Below are 18,157 nucleotides of genomic sequence, written 5' to 3'. Positions count from 1 at the left end.
TCTCATTCCTTGAGAGAAATTTTCTCTCATGCCTTTTCACTGTTGATTGTGTCCTGTGAGCCACGAACATTTTAAGTTCTGATGTAATGCAGTTTATCTATTTTTTCTTTTGTTATCTGTGCTTTTGGTGTCAAATCCAAGAAATCATTCCCAAATCCAATATTATGAAGCTTTCCCCCTTTATTTTTTTATATTTTATGGTTTTAGCTCTTATATTTAGGTATTTGATTCATTTTGAAATAATTTTTAAAAATTGAAGTATATTTGATTTACAATGTTGTGTTAATTTCTGCTGAACAGCAAAGTGATTCATTTATACATATGTATGTAATATTTACATTCTTTTTTATATTCTTTTCAATTATGGTTTATCACAGGATATTGAATATAGTTCCCTGTGCTGTACAGTAGGACCTTGTTATTTATCCATTCTATATATGCTAGTTTGCATCTCCTAACCCCAGACTCCCACTCCATCCCTCCCTCACCCCCCCTCCCCCTTGGCAACCACATGTTCTCTATGTGAGTCTGTTTCTGTTTCATACATAAGTTCATTTGTGTCATATTTTAGATTCCACATATAAGTGATATCATATGATATTTGTCTTTCTGACTTCACTTTTTAAAAAAATTTTTATTGGAGTATATTGCTTTACAATGTTGTGTTAGTTTCTGCTGTATAGCAAAATAAATCAGTTATACATATACATATATCCACTCTTTTTTAGATTTCCTTCCCATTTAGTTCACCACAGAGCACTGAGTAGAGTTCCCTGTGCTACATAGTAGGTTCTCATTAGTTAACTATTTTATATATAGTAGTGTATATATGTCAATCCCAATCTCCCAGTTCATCCCACCCCCCATCCCTTGGTAACCATAAGTTTGTTTTCTACATCTGTGACTCTATTTCTGCTTTGCAAATAAGCTCATCTGTATCATTTTTCTAGATTCCACATATAAGCTATGTTATACGATATTTGTCTTTCTCTTTCTGACTTACTTCACTCTGTATGACAATCTCCAGATCCATGCACGTTGCTGCAAATGGCATTATTTTGTTCCTTTTTATGGCTGAGTAATATTTCGTTGTATATATGTACCACATCTTCTTTATCCATTCCTCTGTCAATGGACATTTAGGTTGCTTCCATGTCCTGGCTATTGTAAATAGTGCTGCAGTGAACATCGGGGTGCATGCATCCTTTTGAATTATGGTTTTTTCTGGATCTGTGCCCAGGAGTGGGATTTCTGGCTCATATGGCAGCTCTGTTTTTAGTTTTTTAAGGAACCTCCATACTGTTCTCCATAGTGGCTGTACCAATTTACATTCCCACCAACAGTATAGGAGGGTTCCCTTTTCTCCACACCCTCTCCAGCATTTATTGTTTGTAGATTTTTTGATGATGGCCATTTTGACTGGTATGAGGTGATACCTCACTGTAGTTTTTGGGGTTTTTTTGTTTTTTTAATTTTTATTTATTTATTTATTTATTTTTGGCTGTGTTGGGTCTTCGTTTCTGTGCGAGGGCTTTCTCTAGTTGTGGCAAGCAGGGGCCACTCTTCATCGCGGTGTGCAGGCCTCTCACTATCGTGGCCTCTCTTGTTGCGGAGCACAGGCTCCAGTCGCGCAGGCTCAGTAGTTGTGGCTCACGGGCCTAGTTGCTCCGCGGCATGTGGGATCTTCCCAGACCAGGGCTCGAACCCGTGTCCCCTGCATTGGCAGGCAGATTCTCAACCACTGTACCACCAGGGAAGCCCTCTCACTGTAGTTTTGATTTGCATTTCTCCAATAATTAACGTTGAGCATCTTTTCATGTGTTTTTTGGCCGTCTGTATGTCTTCTTTGGAGAAATATCTATTTAGATATTCTGCCCATTTTTCAATTGGGTTGTTTTTTTTGATATTAAGCTGCATGAGCTATTTGTATATTTTGGAGATTAATCCCTTGCTGGTTGCTTCATTTGCAAATATTTTCTCCCATTCTGAGGGTTGTCTTTTCATTTTGTTTATGGTTTTCTTTGCTGTGCATAAGCTTTTAAGTTTAATTAGGTCCCATTTGTTTATTTTTGTTTTTATTTTCATTACTCTAGGTGGTGTGACTTACTTCACTCCTATGATAATCTCTAGATCCATCCATGTTGCTGCAAATGGCATTATTTCATTCATTTTTATGGCTGAATAGTATTCCATTGTATATATGTACCACATCTTCTTTATCCATTCATCTGTTGATGGACATTTAGGTTGTTTACATGTCTTGGCTATTGTGAATAGAGCTGCTATGAACATAGGGATGCATGTATCTTTTTGAATTATAGTTTTTTCCAGATATATGCCAGGAGTGGGATTGCTGGATCATATGGCAACTCTATTTTTAGTTTTTTGAGGTGCCTCCATACTGTTCTCCATAGTGGCTGCACCAACTTACATTCCCTCCAACAGTGTAGGAGGGTTCCCTTTTCTCCACATCCTCTCCAGCATTTGTTATTTGTAGACTTTTTAATGATAGCTATTCTGACAAGTGTGAGGTGGTATCTCATTGTAGTTTCGATTTGCATTTCTCTCACAATTAATGATGTGGAGCATCTGTTCATGTGCCTGTTGGCCATCTGTATGTCTTCTTTGGAGAAATGTCTATTTATATCTTCTGCCCATTTTTCGATTGCGTTATTTGTTTTGTTGTTATTGAATTCTATGAGCTGTTTGTATATTTTGGAAATTAAGCCCTTGTTTGTCACATCATTTGCAGGTATTTTTTCCCATTCTGTAGGTTGTCTTTTCATTGTGTTATGGTTTCCTTTGCTATGTAAAAGCTTGTAAGTTTGACTAGGTCCCAGTTGTTTGTTTTTGCTTTTATTTCTGTTGCCTTGGTAAACTGACCATTGGTATGATTTATGTCAGAGAATGTTTTGCCTATGTTCTCTTCTAGGAGTTTTCTGGTATCATGTCTTATATTTAAGTCTTTAAGCCATTTTGAGTTTATTTGTGTATACGGTGTGAGGGTGTCTTCTAATTTCATTGATTTACATGCAGCTGTCCAACTTTCCCAACACCACTTGCTGAAGAGACTTTTTTCCATTGTATATTCTTGTCTCCTTTGTTGAAGATTAATTGACTGTAGGTGTGTGGGTTTATTTCTGGGCTCTATATTCTGTTCCATTGATCCATATGTCTGCTTTTATACCAGTACCACACTGTTTTGATTACTGTAGCTTTTAATATTGTCTGAAGTCTGGGAGGGTTATGCCTCCTGCTTTGCTCTTTTTCCTCAGGATTGCTTTGGCAATTCTGGGTCTTTTATGGTTTCATACAAATTTTAGGATTATTTGGGAATTCCCTGGTGGTCTAGTGGTTAGGACTTGGCACTTTCACTGCTGGGGCCCAGGTTCAATCCCTGGTCAGGAACTAAGAATCCTACAGGCTGCACGGCACAGCCAAAACTAAAAAATAAAAATTAGGATTATTTGTTGTAGTTCTGTGAAAAATGTCATGGGTAATATGAAGGGATTGCATTAAATCTGTAGATTTCTTTGTGTAGTATGGCCATTTTAACAATATTAATTCTTCCAATCCAAGAGCATGGGATATCTTTGTATTTCTTTGAATCATCTTCAGTTTCCTTTATTAATGTTTTATAGTTTTTAGCATATAAGTCTTTCACATCCTTGATCAGCTTTATTCCTAATTTATTTTTTTGGATGTGGTTTTAAAAGGGATTGTTTTTTAACGTTCCTCTTCTGATATTTCATTTTTAGTGTAAAGAACTGCAGCCATTCTGTATGTTAATCTTTATCCTGCTACCTTGCTGAATTCATTTATCAGTTCTAGTAGTTTTTGTGTGGAGTCTTTAGGGTTTTCTGCATCTAGTGTCATGTCACCTGCATATAATGACAATTTTATGTTTTGAGGTAATTTTTTTATCGTGTAAGGTAAGGGTCCATCTTCATTGTTTTGCATGTGGATATCCAGTTTTTTCAGCACCATTTGTTGAAAAGACTATCCTTTCTCTGTTGAATGGTCTTGTTGCTCTTGTCAAAAACCATTTGAAAGTGAACCAACTTTTTACAGCTTCCTTTGTTTCAGTAGTCATTAAGAAAAGAGAGAGACAGGCCTCTGAGAATAGTGTACTATGAAGTTACGACTTTCTACTGCTTTTAGAATTATATTATTTCATCTGTTCTGCAGGTCTGGTTTATTTTGGTGGAATACTAGTTAAGTTCCATTAATAAGGAGAGTTTTCCTAAACTATTCATTGATCTACTTTACCCTAATATTAGTACTATGACATCTCATACTTCTTATCTAGAAAAATTATGGGTGATTTCCAGTTTTGTCTTCCTAGGAGGGATTTTCTTACTTAGGATGGCAAAATAATTTCACAGTAGAATCCTAAATTGTGTCTAGACACTACCACATGCAATTTTCTATTAATGTTTCTATTTCTCTAAATCCATGCCTAGAAAATGAATAAGGTAATAATTAACTTATTCTCAGATTGTATTGATATCAGGTTAGACTTTATGCATATTTTAGACTAAATATAGCAGATTTGATCAGTGATGGCACCAGATTGTAAGAAAATGTTGACATTATAAAATAACTGAAAAAATAGTTCAGCCACTAAAGTTTTTAAAGCACAGTATGAAAGACAGTATTGTAGAAAGATAGATTGGAAGCAGTAAGCAAATAAAAGCCAAAAGTGAGATGGCCCTTTTTTTTTTTTTTTAATTAATTTATTTATTTTTGGCTGTGTTGAGTCTTCATTGCTGCACGTGGGCTTTCTCTAGTTGTGGTGAGCGGGAGCTACTCCTTATTGCAGTGCGCAAGCTTCTCATTGCAGTGGCTTCTCTTGTTGTGCAGCACGGGCTCTAGGCGTGCGGGCTTCAGTAGTTGTGGCTCACAGGCTCTAGAGCACAGGCTCAGTAGTTGTGGCTCATGGGCTTAGTTGCTCCGCGGCACGTGGGATATTCCTGGACCAGGGCTCGAACCTGTGTCCTCTGCATTGGCAGGCGTATTCTTAACCACTACGCCACCAGGGAAGTCCCGAGATGGCCCTTTTAAATTCACTTTTCTACTGAAGATTGTCTTTATATCATCAAATTTGTCTACTCAGCCAATAAATATACTGTTGCCATGTGAGTAACCTTTAATTAATTCATGTATGTCCAGCCAAAAAGTGTATATTTACTTTGTGTTCTTTCTTGGTTCATCTTTGATTTTGTGACTGTAACTGTTTTCTTATTTTTCTGGCTGAATGCAGATAAAATTTCTTGGTTCAAATGTTGTTTTCAGCTACCCAGATGAAAAAATACTTTTCTACAATTTTAATTAAACAAAATTTTTATTGAAACATACTGTAGGAAGTAGGAAGGCTGATTTAAAAATAATATGCTTTGGCATTTGGGACTGTATTTTATTTGTAACTTTTCTCTAATGGATATTTGTTTGATTATGTTGTTAGCACTGCTCTCACTAATTTTATCTTTGGGTCATGAGTTCCACAGAATATCCTCATAAACAGAATTTATTATCCTCTGGTCCTACATAGTATATGAAACAAAAGCAAGCTATTAAAAATAATTTACCTAGTCATCGCTAATCTGTAGCTCTTTCTTAATCAGAATGACTTACTTGCATATTTTCAAACGTGTGGTGAAATAAGTATTTGAAATTGAGCAAAAAGAAATCTAACTCCTATGAATTAATTTTGTATTACAAACATTTAGACCTTTGTTTTGGTTAATACTGGTTATTTCATGGTTTGTGTCTTTTAAGTAATATATTTTCTTATACAAAAATGTTTCTAATTTGTTAACAGAAAGTTAAATATATTAAAAAAATTTTTTTTATTGGAGTATAGTTGATTTACAATGTTGTGTTAGTTTCAGGTACAGCAAAGTGAATCAGTTATACATATACATATAGCCACTCTTTTTGGATTATTTTCCCATATAGGCCATTACAGAGTATTGAGTAGAGTTCCCTGTGCTATACAGTAGGTCCTTATTAGTTATCTATTTTATATATAGTAGTGTGTATATGTCAGTCCCAGTCTCCCATATTATCCCTCCCCCCCTTACCCCCTGGTAACTGTAAGTTTGTTTTCTACATCTGTAACTCTATTTCTGTTTTGTAGATAACTTCATTTGTACCCTTTTTTTTAGATGCCACCTATAAGTGATATCATATTATATTAAATAAATATACTTTTAAATGCATATTTATTTCTTCTAATAAAATTTTTTTAAAAAATTGATGTAAAACTTTAATTTCATGAGATGTTTTCATAGCAAAGAAGGGAGGTACATATATAAAATATAGACGATCCTTTATTTCTCTTATTTAGTTTAAACCTTGGTTGGTATTTCAGCCAGTATTATGGCTTTTACCTTTCTTATAAAGAAACTTGCTATTATTGTTAGAATATTGGTGCTTTTAACTTTCTACCCCTTTCTTTCTCCCCATTACATGTTCAGTCTGATTTTATCCATGTCCCTAAATCACCCAGATCAAAATCTTGGAACTTCTCTTTTTCTCTTTTCTTCATTCTTTATATATAATTGTAAAGTTAGCAGTTTTTTCAGACTCTTTTATTATCTTCTGTTCTCTACATCAGATCCTTACTATCTCATATCTGAACCATTACTGCAGCCTCTTAAAGAGTCTCCTTGAATACTTCCGTTTCTTAAAGCACTTCTGTCATTGCTACTTCTACCAATGAAACAGGCTTGATGCTTTAAGAAAAGATGCTTTAGAAACTGATGCTTTGGGAATCCCCTGGTGACACAGTGGTTAAGAATCTGCCTGCCAATGCAGGGGACACGGGTTTGAGCCCTGGTCCAGGAAGATCCCACATGCCGTGGAGCAACTAAGCCCATGCGCCACAACTCCTGAGCCTGTGCTCTAGAGCCCACAAGCCACAACTACTGAGCCCGTGAGCCACAACTACTGAAGCCCGCGCGCCTAGAGCCATGCTCCGCAACAAGAGAAGCCACCGCAATGAGAAGCCTGCGCACCACAACGAAGAGTAGCCCCCGCTCACCACAACTAGAGAAAGCCCGTGTGCAGCAATGAAGACCCAACACAGCCAAAAATAAATAAATAAAATAAATAAATTTATTTAAAAAAAAAAAGAAACGGATACTTTTAAGAAAATGGTTCTATGTTGCTTCTAGGATCAAGTCATTGAAGGGTACCTGCAGTCTGACCCCAACTTACTTTTCCAGGTTTTAATTCACTCTGTTCCCTTACAGTTGTGTGCCCCAACCAAACTACTTCACATCTCTGAACATGCCTTGTGCTTTTTTTTTGTCATTTCTTCTATTTCCTCATCCTCTTTTGTGTTCATCAAAAATTTCTTCATGTTCAAAGAATACATGAAATTTAAAATTTTCTGTGAAACCTTCCCTAATTACCCCTACTGGATATAATCTCAATTTCTTTTATGTTCCTAAAGTATCTGTTGTGTGGCACTTACTATACAGTGTCTGGCATTATAATTTTTTGTTTACTTGTTTCATGTCCCTGCTACATTTTAGTCTTCTTGGAGGCTGAGGCCACATGTTACTAAGGCCAAAACAGTCCTTAGTATAACGCTTTGAGCATACTTGGAACTCAGTACATATTTAATTAATATCTATTTTAATTTAGGTAATTTTGATGTAGAAGTTATAATTGAAGATATAAGCAGTGAATAGATTGATGTCATATATATATTCTATAATTGGGAACCCAATTTAAATCAGTTTCAATTTGCAAAAGAACTTCTACTAAAATTTTATGGCAAAATGTTTCAAAATCAAGGGAGGAGTTTTCATTCTTTTTAAATGCATATATTCTGGAAATTACGTTATAGGTTAAAATACAGTAGTAGATTAAAATGTGATAGTGAAACTAATGAGATATTTTCTTCTAAATTTCTTTTTTTTCTTTACTTTAGTGGCGGCATGATTTTTTGCATGGATGGATAAAAGTACCTGTTACTCATGAAACACAGGAAGAATGTCTTGGGATGGCAGTGTTAGATATGATGAGAATAGCCAAAGAAAAGGATCAGACCCCTCTGGACATCTATAGCTCTGTCAGGTAATTTTCTTATGTAAATCCATATACATAAATATGAACAGTTACAGTTTTTATATAATTTATTTGTGTTTTCTGTGTTTGCCCATACTTTTTTTTGGTGTGGGTTGTTTGTTTTTGTTTTTATTGAATGATTCTTTAAATTCTATAGTGCTTTACAATTTTCAAAAGTTCCAAACACATGATTTCATATAATCCCATAATAACCATTTTTTTCCCTCTACCCCTATAGTATCCCCTCCTCCTTTCCCTCTCCCAACTGGTAACCACTAGTTTGTTCTCCATATCTGTGAGGCTGCTTCTTTTTTGTTTTATTCACTAGTTTGTTGTATTTTTTAGATTCCACATATAAGTGAAATCATACAGTATTTGTCTTTCTCTGTCTGACTTACTTCACTTAGCATAATGCCCTCCAAGTCGATCCGTGTTGCTGCAAATGGCAAAATTTCATTCTTTTTCATGGCTGAGTAGTCTTCCATTGTGTGTATGTATGTATGTACACATGTATATACCACATCTTCTTTATTCATTGATCTGTTAATGGACACTTACGTTGCTTCCATACCTTGGCAATTGTAAATAATGCTGCTGTGAACATTGGGGTGCATGTATCTTTTTGAATTAGTGTTTTTGTTTCTTTTGGCTATATACCCAGGAGTGGAATTGCTAGGTCATATGGTAGTTTAAATTGTAATTTTTTGAGAAGCCTCCATACTGGTTTCCACAGTGGCAGCACCAATTTACATTCCTCCCTCTCCAACATTTGTTATGCGTTTTTTTTTTTGATGATAGCCATTCTGATGGGTGTGAAGTGATATCTCGTTGTGGCTTCGATTTGCATTTCCCTGATGATTTGCGATACTGAGCATCTTTTCATGTGCCTGATGGCCATCTGCATTTCCTCTTTGGAAGTATGTCTATTTAGTTCTTTTGCCCATTTTTTAATTGGGTTGTTTATTTTTTGATGTTGAGTTGTGTGAGCTGTTTATATATGTTGGATGTTAATCTTTCATCAGTCATATCATTTACAAATATTTTCTCCCATTCAGTAGGTTGTCTTTTCATTTTGTTGATGGTTTCCTGTGCTGTGCAAAAGCTTTTAAGTTTGATTAGGTCCCATTTGTTTATTTTTGCTTTTATTTCCTTTGCTTTAGGAGATGGATCCAAAAAAATATTGCTGCAATTTATGTCAGAGACTGTTCTGCCTACGTTTTCCTCCAGGAATTTTATAGTATCCGGTCTTACATTTAGACCTTTAATCCATTTTAAGTTTATTTTTGTGTGTGGTGTTAGAGAGTGTTCTAATTTCATTCTTTTACATCTAGCTGTCCAGTTTCCCCAGCACCACTTAGAACTGTCTTTTCTCCGTTGTGTAGTTTTGCCTCCTTTGTCATAGATTAATTGACCATAAGTGTGTGGGTTTATTTCTGGGCTCTCTATTCTGTTCCATTGATCTGTGTGTCTGTTTTTGTACCAGTGCTATACTGTTTTGATGACTGTAGCTTTGTAGGATAGTCTGAAGTCAGGGAGAGTGATTCCTCCAGCTCTGTTTTTCTTTTTCAAGAATGTTTTGGGTATTTGGGGTCTTTTGTGTCTCCATACAAATTTTAAAATTATTTATTCTCGTTCTGTGAACAATGCCATTGGTATTTTGATAGGGATTGCATTGAATCTGTAGATTGCCTTGGGTAGTATAGTCATTTTAACAGTATTAATTCTTCCAATCCAAGAACATGGTATATCTTTTCATCTGTTTGTGTCATCTTCATTTTCTCTCATCAGTGTTTTATAGTTTTCTGAGTACAAGTCTTTTACCTCCTTAGGTAACTTTACTCCTAGGTATTTTATTTTTTGATTTTATAATAATTAAATATTGTATGAGTAACTTTTCTTCCTTATGTAACACATACTTTGTGAGATAAAAGAAATCATTATTTTTTCCTTTTTCTTTTTCCTGTTTTATTGAAATATAGTTGACATATAGCACTGTAACAATGTAAGGTGTACAGCAAAATGACTTGATTTACATAATAATGAAATTATTATCACATTAGATTTGGTTAACATCCATCATCTCATATAGGTGGAAAAAAAAGAGAAAGAAAAAAAATCTTTTCCTTCTGATGAGAACTCTTAGGATCTACTTTCTTAACAGCTTTCAAATAATACCATATAGCAGTGTTAACTGTAGTACATTACATTCTGAGTACTTATTTATTGTATAATTAAAAGAAATTACTGAAAGAGTTGGAGTACTACAGAAAATATCATAGTGTTAACTGAACTTGGGTTCGGCTGCTCGCTGCTTGAAAGCCAGTACTTGAGAGATGAGTGCTTGTAGGAATGGAAAGTTTGCTTTATTCTGGAGGCCAGCAACCTGGGAAGAATGCAGGCTCGTGTCCCACAACCACCTCCAAATATTCTGCTCGGCCATGAAAGTTTTTAAAGGGAAAAAGGGGAATTAATCTCAGTCTGTCATTGAGGCAGGGATCGCATTCTTCACCATCTCCCACTGCATGTGAGTTTGTCCACTCCTAGTGATCTTTGTTTAGATGCTATCTTGTTCACACAGTTTGCTCATGAGATTACTGAAGGGGAAGCTGGGGAAAAGAGCTTATCATCTCTTAATTACTTATTCTTCATTTCTACCTCTTAAATCTAAGAAAAGTATCAACAGGTTAGGCGAGGCATTGGGTGATCAAAAGATTTGAAAGATGTGCTTGGGCTGGAGGCTAGTTAAAATATAGCTTTGCTAAAGTGACAAGACAAAAGGGGCCCCCTGCAGAGAGCTGCTTCCTGCAAAGGGTTGCTTCCTGCAAAGAGCTGCCTACAAATCCCCACTGTCAGACATCATTCCATTTCTATGGGATTATGGGTGAAGGTCTGTCTTCTGTAAACTTCTTCATGCTGACATAGGGTGTGCTGTATTCTTAGAGTAGAAGATGTCAACGTGGCTCTGTAGCATCTCTTTGCTGGCAGTTTTAGTTGCCCACTTACATATACGGGTAGAGCAAGCTACAATTATTTTGAAGCCCACAACGATGCAGATTATTAAGAGCAATAGTGTTATTCCCATTCTCTTGAGGCTGGTTCTTGGAATTGTGCTAGCCGTAGATTCAGTACTTCTCAAGATGGAGCAGCTTATGTCATGGTCACAGTCTGGTCATCATGCAGTTAGCTTTTCCCCTCTGGTGGCAGTTATAGTATCTGTACAACAACTCAGGAATTTACATCAGACACTGAAAGACTCTGTGACTCTGTTGTCCTAATTATTAAATTCTTGGGCCTGCTCTTTGTGACTGAGGGAGTCCTGGGAGACTTCAGCTTTTTTATGTACAAGAGGGGCCTTTGTACTTGGGTGGGAGCCCACAAGGTTCTGCTTGACTTTAATAGGTGTTCAACACCTATTTATTATTTAATTCATTCATTCTGAAAAGACTAGGTAAGGTCAAAGGAATGAAAAGAACACCTGGAGGCATAATTTCTGGTAAGCACAAATTGTCTGTATAAATAATTGAGTCAGTATTTCTCAAGTAGTGGTCCATATTTATCACCACTAATTCAAGTGGTGATAAATACTTGATACTTGATACTTGATACTTGATACTTGAATTAGTATCACCTGAGGTGCCTGTTAAAACAGAAGATTCTTGGGCGCTAACCCAAGAAGTTGGAATTAGTAAATCTGAGGTGATGCCTACAAATATGAATTTTTACAAGTGTTGTAGGAGATTTTTTAAAATTTCAGCTTTATTGAGGTGTATTTGACATATAAAATTGTAAGATATTTAAAGTGTACATCATGGTATATATACATATGCATTGTGAAACGATTCCCTCTATCTAGTTTATTAACACATCCATCACCTCACATATTTATCTTTTTTTTTTTTTTGGTGAGAATATTTAAGTTCTACTCTCTTAGCAAATTTCAATGATAGACTACAGTATTATCAGTTATAGTCACCGTGTTTTACATTAGCTCCTCAGACCTTATTCATCTTATAACAGATCCAGCAGATTCTTATACAAGTGATCCACATTCTCCAAATTATTCTTCTGCACACTGAATTCTGACAGTCAAGCCTATACAATTTTTTGAAACACTACTCCTACAGCCCAGCTTTAATGGCTATAAAACTTCTACTCTTTTTAAAGGTATATATGACCATTATAAGAATGCTTTGATTGTTTTTTTGAAGTTTGAAGACTAAACATTTGTTTTACGTATTACATGCTTACCTGATTAGAGTTTGAGGATGTCATGATCTGGTTAAAATTCCTTTTATTCGTAGAAAATCCTTTTCTCAGTAACTGGCTTCAGTCCCTCCTTTGCTGAGTGCCCATCAAACAGTTAAATACCCAATTTACAGGTTATCAGTTTCTGTGTTTCCCTCTCTGGTTATTAGTATTCTTGTTTTGTTTTCAGATGTCTGGTAGTCCTTAACCTAAGGATGCAGGCCATAGCGTATGATTTTAGGAACTCACTGAGGTGTCTTGAAGATTCCAACATCTAAAGGAAAAAACAAAAACATTTCTGTTTTTTCCACTAATGCCTTGATCTTTATTAAATACAACACCTCTTAGAATAGTACTTATTCATTCGTTCGTTCTATTATTCATTTAACAACTTTTTATTGAATACCTGCTATAGCAAGACCATAGTAGAACGGAGTGAGGGAAGGAGTATCTTAGATGTCGTTAATAGAACTGAGAGGATTTGAAAGGAACACAGTTGAAGAACAGAGAAGCTTTGAGCCACTGAAAATGAGTTTTAAATATGAAAGCCATCTCTAGGCTTAAGCTATGATAGAAACACTTATGCTTTGGAGACCAATATTGTCCAAAGTCTAGTGTCCTAAAACAAGTGAATGTTTAATAATTGTATTTCTCTGATTATCTTTACCAGGATATAAATGCATCTGCAAATTCTGCAATCATTTTCCTATATTTGACTTTTAAAACTGTGTAGATATTCATTTATTTCATTATATTGATAAGATTTCATGATATTTAAAACAGTTTTTTATTCAGGTATAATTTACATGTCATAAAGTGCACTCATTTTAATTGTACAATTCAATATTTTCTATTGAGTTGTAAAGGTTCTTTATATATTATGAATACAAGTCTCCAGTTGTAGGTTCTCCTATTTATGATTTGCAAATATTTTTCCCATCCTGTGGATTTTTTTCACTTTCTTGAAAGTATTATTTGCAGTACAAGAGTTTAAATTTTGAAGTAATCTATCTGTATTTTCCTTTGTCTTTGGTACCATGATATTTAATATTAGATAAATAATTTATGCCTCTACTGAAGGAAAAACATGCCTGATTTGCTTGCCTTCTTAATGTAATTTAACTCACTGATGTTTTTCCGAATTTTCACTTCCAGCTCATTTCTGAGAAATAATCAAGGAACTCTACTCATTTTTAAAGTTTTCAGGAATAATGGAAGAACAGATGAATGATTAGTTCTTGGCAGAATGAAATAAGCTGCTTTGTTCCTAGAAATATCCAGTAGAGTATGGATCTCTGACTAGTATAACTAAAAACGTATTCTTTCCCAGACTTAAAAAAAAATACATGTAAGATACATCTCTGTGTGTCTGTGCCTGTGTGTTAGGTGCATCTGTGTCTGTGAGCACATGCCTCTGTGTGTACATAGTACCTGTATATATCAATATGTCTTTGTTCATCTCTTTGTGCATGTGTATGGATAAGATACTTACTCTTTTGTATGCCAGTTCCTAATTGGACATTGTGGCTTAGGTATTGGAGTACAGAAAATAAAGGAAACAGATAAGATTTTTCTGTTTTCATTCTCCATCTGCTCTTTAAAATCCTAAGTTTGCTAAAGGGTAGGAAGAAGAGAGCTGGAAAATAGAAAGAGTTTAAAGGAGACCCTGCTGAATTTGCAAACACTAGGCCAGGGCCAAGGCCACTTACATAGCAACTGAGGTATATACCTCATATCACTAGACTCCCTTTCTAGACAACTAAGCAAATATTAGAGTTTCCAGTGGCCTACTCCAATTGTAATAATAAGATGCATGTTTCATTTTATGGTACAAAAATAGTATAATAAGGCAAGGCTTAATTTCAGAACTTTTAGAGCCTGAATTTTAGGCTACTTTAAAAATTCAATAAGAAAAACATCAGGAAAAATGTTTTTATGCTTCAAGAGTTAACAACTTTGTGTCTCTTGAAAAATTTTAGTGTTTCTAACAAGTCTGGTTCAGATAGCATGACATCAAAGTGGATTCACCATATTTAAGAAATCATACATTCCTGTGGTGTTAGCAAAGGATGTATGTCTGGTCCTTTATTCCAGGGATCAAAGTGGAAAGAGTTGTAGTTTGTTATCTTAAACTCTTCTTTTTATCTCCAGATAAGCTTTCAAAGCCTTGTTAAATCAAGTAGCCATGGGTGTTTATGTAAATTGTAATCCAAATTTATTAAGGCTCTTGGTATAACTAAAGTTTTTGACAGAAGTAGATAAAGTAGGAATCATTTGTATTCTGATTGTATTTTTAAGCCTTTTCAGGTTTTTTTTTCCCTACACTTACTGAGGCTCTCCTATATGCTATCCAGACTTTCATTAAATTTTATATATCTGTTTATCTACAAATATATAATTGCCATGAAAAGGAAAAGAGTGTGACTTTTGATATCTGAAAAAATGAGTAGAATTTAGTGGGTGGAGAGAGGTAAGTGATGGAGATGGAGAGTACAGGCTCATGGAAGAGGCCTTGTAGCAGAAGTGACCACAGGAAGAATGAAGAGAGTCAGTATGGCTAGAGTCAGTATGGCTAGAGCTCAACGGTCATGAGGCGGGGGCTAGACTATGTAGAACCTTAGCGACATGTTGATAAGGGTAAGAACACTAAGAAACTATGTAAGAGTATTAAGCAAGGGTAAAAAGATTAGATTTGTGTTTTTAAAAGATCCCCATGACTCCACACCAGTGTAGAAAACAAATCAGAGGGTTGGAAGAGAAAATGGAAATGTGGGTCAACCAGAGAGTAAGGCCATTGCAGTAGTTCCCCCAGGAGATGCAGTTGATTGGGTTAATAATGAGAAAAAATGGGCAAATTAGAGAAATATTTAGAAGGTAAAATCAAAGGAAAATGGTGATGGATTGAATAATGGGGGTTGATAGAGAGGTTGTATGAGGGTGATTCCTGAGTTTCTGGGTCTTGTGGAAATAGGGGAACTGTAGTACTGTGTACTCAGATAGGGAATGCTGTAAGAGGATCTTTCAGGGGAGGACGTTAGGGGGACTCATGAGTTTGGTTTGACACATTGTTTGAGGCACTTTTGAGCCATCCATATTATAAGGGTAAATTGACTTGACTGTGGAAGATATGGGTCTGGAGCTTAGAGATCTGCGCTACAGCTAGAGATATCATAGTCATTTGCATATAGAGTATCTAGTGCGAAAGAAAGTGTAGATAAGAAGAGAAGAGGGCCCATAATTAAGTCTTGAGGAACTCCAACAATTGTCACCAGCTAAAGGGGATTGAACCTGTAAAGAAGATTGACGAGTAGCCAAAGAGATGGGAAGAAAATCAGGAAAGCTAAGGGGAGACAGTTTCAAGGAGAGCGTGATCAACAGTGTTGGATGCTGCTGAAAAATGACAAGTAAAATGAACAAGGAATTTGGTTTTAGCAACATGGAAGTTTTTCTTGATTTTAGCAAGAGAAGTTTCTACAGAATGATGGAACAGAAGCCAGACTGGGGTGAGTTAAGGAGTAAATGGAAGGAAGGAAAATAGAAATGGCTATATAAACTTCAAAAAGAAGCCAGATAGGCTGTAGCTGGAGGAAGATGAGGGCTAAGGAAATTTTACATTTAAGATAGGAAGAACATTAGTATTTTTAAAACTTGTGGATAGAAGAGAAATAATAGATAGGGTAAAATTCCCCAGAGGGTGGATATATATTAGAGGAAAAGAGGGGATATAGGTAAGTTCATGTCAAAGGAATGGCTTTAAGAGATTTATACCTTATTTATTATAACAGGTGGGAAGGAGGAGAGAATGAATGCAGATGTATGAAATTTTGCTAGCAAGATATTGAGGGAGCTCTGCTTAGAGAAGCTTTTTTAATTTTTTCCCCCTAAGAAAGAGGTGAAGTCATTTGCCGAAAGTGAAGAGAAATGTAGCTGAGGTTTAAGGCAAAAGAAAGGTAGGAGGTTTGAGGATATTGGAGAGGGTTTGACATAGTTGTGGGACTTGGGAAAATTAATTGAACAGAGAAATGTCATAAAAGTGATGGGAGTGATAAAAGCCTATTTGAAATTGGTGATTATGAATTTATGATGCAACCTATCTACCTTGTCAAATGACTTTCTCCAGCAGCTTTGGCTACTTGAGTACAAAACTGAGAGTTCCTTAAGGGGATTAGGGTAGAGAGGGAAAGGGAGTAAGTAAGCAGTGGTATGCTGGTAAATGTTTAACAACCAGTTCTTAAAAAAAAAAAAGTCTGATTTGTTTGTAATTTTTGCTGATATCCATGGTTTAAAAACCCTCTCTGTGGCCAGTTTCAGAGTATCAACCTGACATCACTGAATGCAGAATTGAAAAGAGATGAGGAATAGCAAACCTTTTCCACCACTCGGATATGATAGACATTTATAACCTCAAAAGCATAGATAGTAGCAAAATGTAAAATAAAATTAAAAATGTAAAATAATTAGGAAGTGATGCCTTTTGAGTAATCATTACCTATATTTTAAATATACTTAATTTGTAAGTTTATTTAAGTTAAATTTTAATGATCGCTGTTTAATAATCAGTGCTGTTTAACAAATAATCCTTAAAATGTAACATTCTCTAAACGTTAGCCAGCTCCATCACTCAGGTACGGTAGAATGTGGTAAGTGATATTATGGAATGGTGCACAGAATGCTGTCATACAAAGGGAGTAGCATCTAATGTGGTTATAGAGGTCCAGAAAGGCTTCCTGGATTTGATGATGCTTGAGCTGAGACTTGTAGGATGAGTAAGAGCCAACCAGATAAGAGATGGGTGATGGGAAGAAGGATTAGCATATGTGAAGGCATGGAAATTTAATATAGTTGTACCTTAAGAAATAAAATGTTCTTCATTTGTGAGACATTTGAGCAGGAGAGAAGTAAGTTATCTACCTTCCTTAGGATATTTTACATAGAGATGGAAGTACAAAAGATTCAGAACATTTCCAAATGGAATGTTTTGATTGCAAAGGAATTATTAGGAGTTATTGAAAGTTGCCTGAGAAAATAATGCATACAAAAGAAGTGTGTTTACCTAATGAAAATCAGTAGCATCTAACAAAATGTAACAATTTCCAGAATTCAGATACATTTTAGAGTATGCCAAAAAATGGTATATAAGATAATCAGAGAAAATAAATTTTTAGACTCCAATGTTAACTAGACTATGTCTTCATTTCATTAGGGAAGAAAATTAACATCTCTTGCTCTAAAAATTTATGGTGACTCAGAATTTGTAAATGCATTCACATCATCAAACAAAACCTTAAGGTTTTATACTATATGGATGGTGGCTGTGTCACTTTTTTCCATTTGACTACTGTGCTATTTACTTATTATGGAGAAACATGGTGACTTCTCTTTTAATTTTGTTTTGTTCCAATTTGTTCTGCTGTTGTGTGTGCTCTTTACTCCTAGCTACAAGACATTTTTACCAAAATGTGTTCGAGCAAAGATCCAAGACTATCATATTTTGACAAGGAAACGAATAAGGTACAGATTTCGCAGATTTATTGAGCAATTCAGCCATTGCAAAGCCACTGCCAGAAACTTGAAACTTAAGTATCTTATAAATCTGGAAACTCTTCAGTCTGCCTTCTACACAGAGCAATTTGAAGTAAAAGAACCTGGAAGAGGTCCTTCAGGTGAGGAGATTTTTGCAACCATTATAATAACTGGAAACGGTGGAATTCAGTGGTCAAGAGGGAAACATAAAGAAAGTGAGACACTGACAGAACAGGTAATCCTCAATGATATGTTCTCATTCTTTGTTAATTTAAGTAGAATGGCAATAGAAGCAAAGTACTTTTAGTCA

General features: G+C 35.4%; 1 protein-coding gene across 7 annotated transcripts in view; it reads left to right on the top strand.

The window, feature by feature from the left end:
- JAK2 (Janus kinase 2) overlaps window positions 1-18,157 on the top strand; it is a 221,382-nt gene that overhangs the window by 167,434 nt on the left and 35,791 nt on the right. For 5 of the 7 annotated variants that reach the window (XR_005020220.1, XM_036854641.1, XM_036854640.1 and 2 more), the window contains 2 exons: window positions 7,943-8,088; window positions 17,761-18,082. Coding sequence is in view for 5 of the 7 variants with exons in the window: in XM_036854641.1 (XP_036710536.1) it covers window positions 7,943-8,088; window positions 17,761-18,082 (468 nt within the window). In the remaining 2 variants the exon portion in view is untranslated. Of the gene's footprint in view, window positions 1-7,942; window positions 8,089-17,760; window positions 18,083-18,157 lie in introns of those variants that run through there. The other 2 variants (XM_036854644.1, XM_036854646.1) reach the window with 2 other exon arrangements.

The sequence above is a fragment of the Balaenoptera musculus genome, chromosome 6 (genome assembly GCF_009873245.2).
Source record: "Balaenoptera musculus isolate JJ_BM4_2016_0621 chromosome 6, mBalMus1.pri.v3, whole genome shotgun sequence".
Taxonomy (NCBI): domain Eukaryota; kingdom Metazoa; phylum Chordata; class Mammalia; order Artiodactyla; family Balaenopteridae; genus Balaenoptera; species Balaenoptera musculus.
This window is presented reverse-complemented; position numbering and strand designations above follow the sequence as displayed.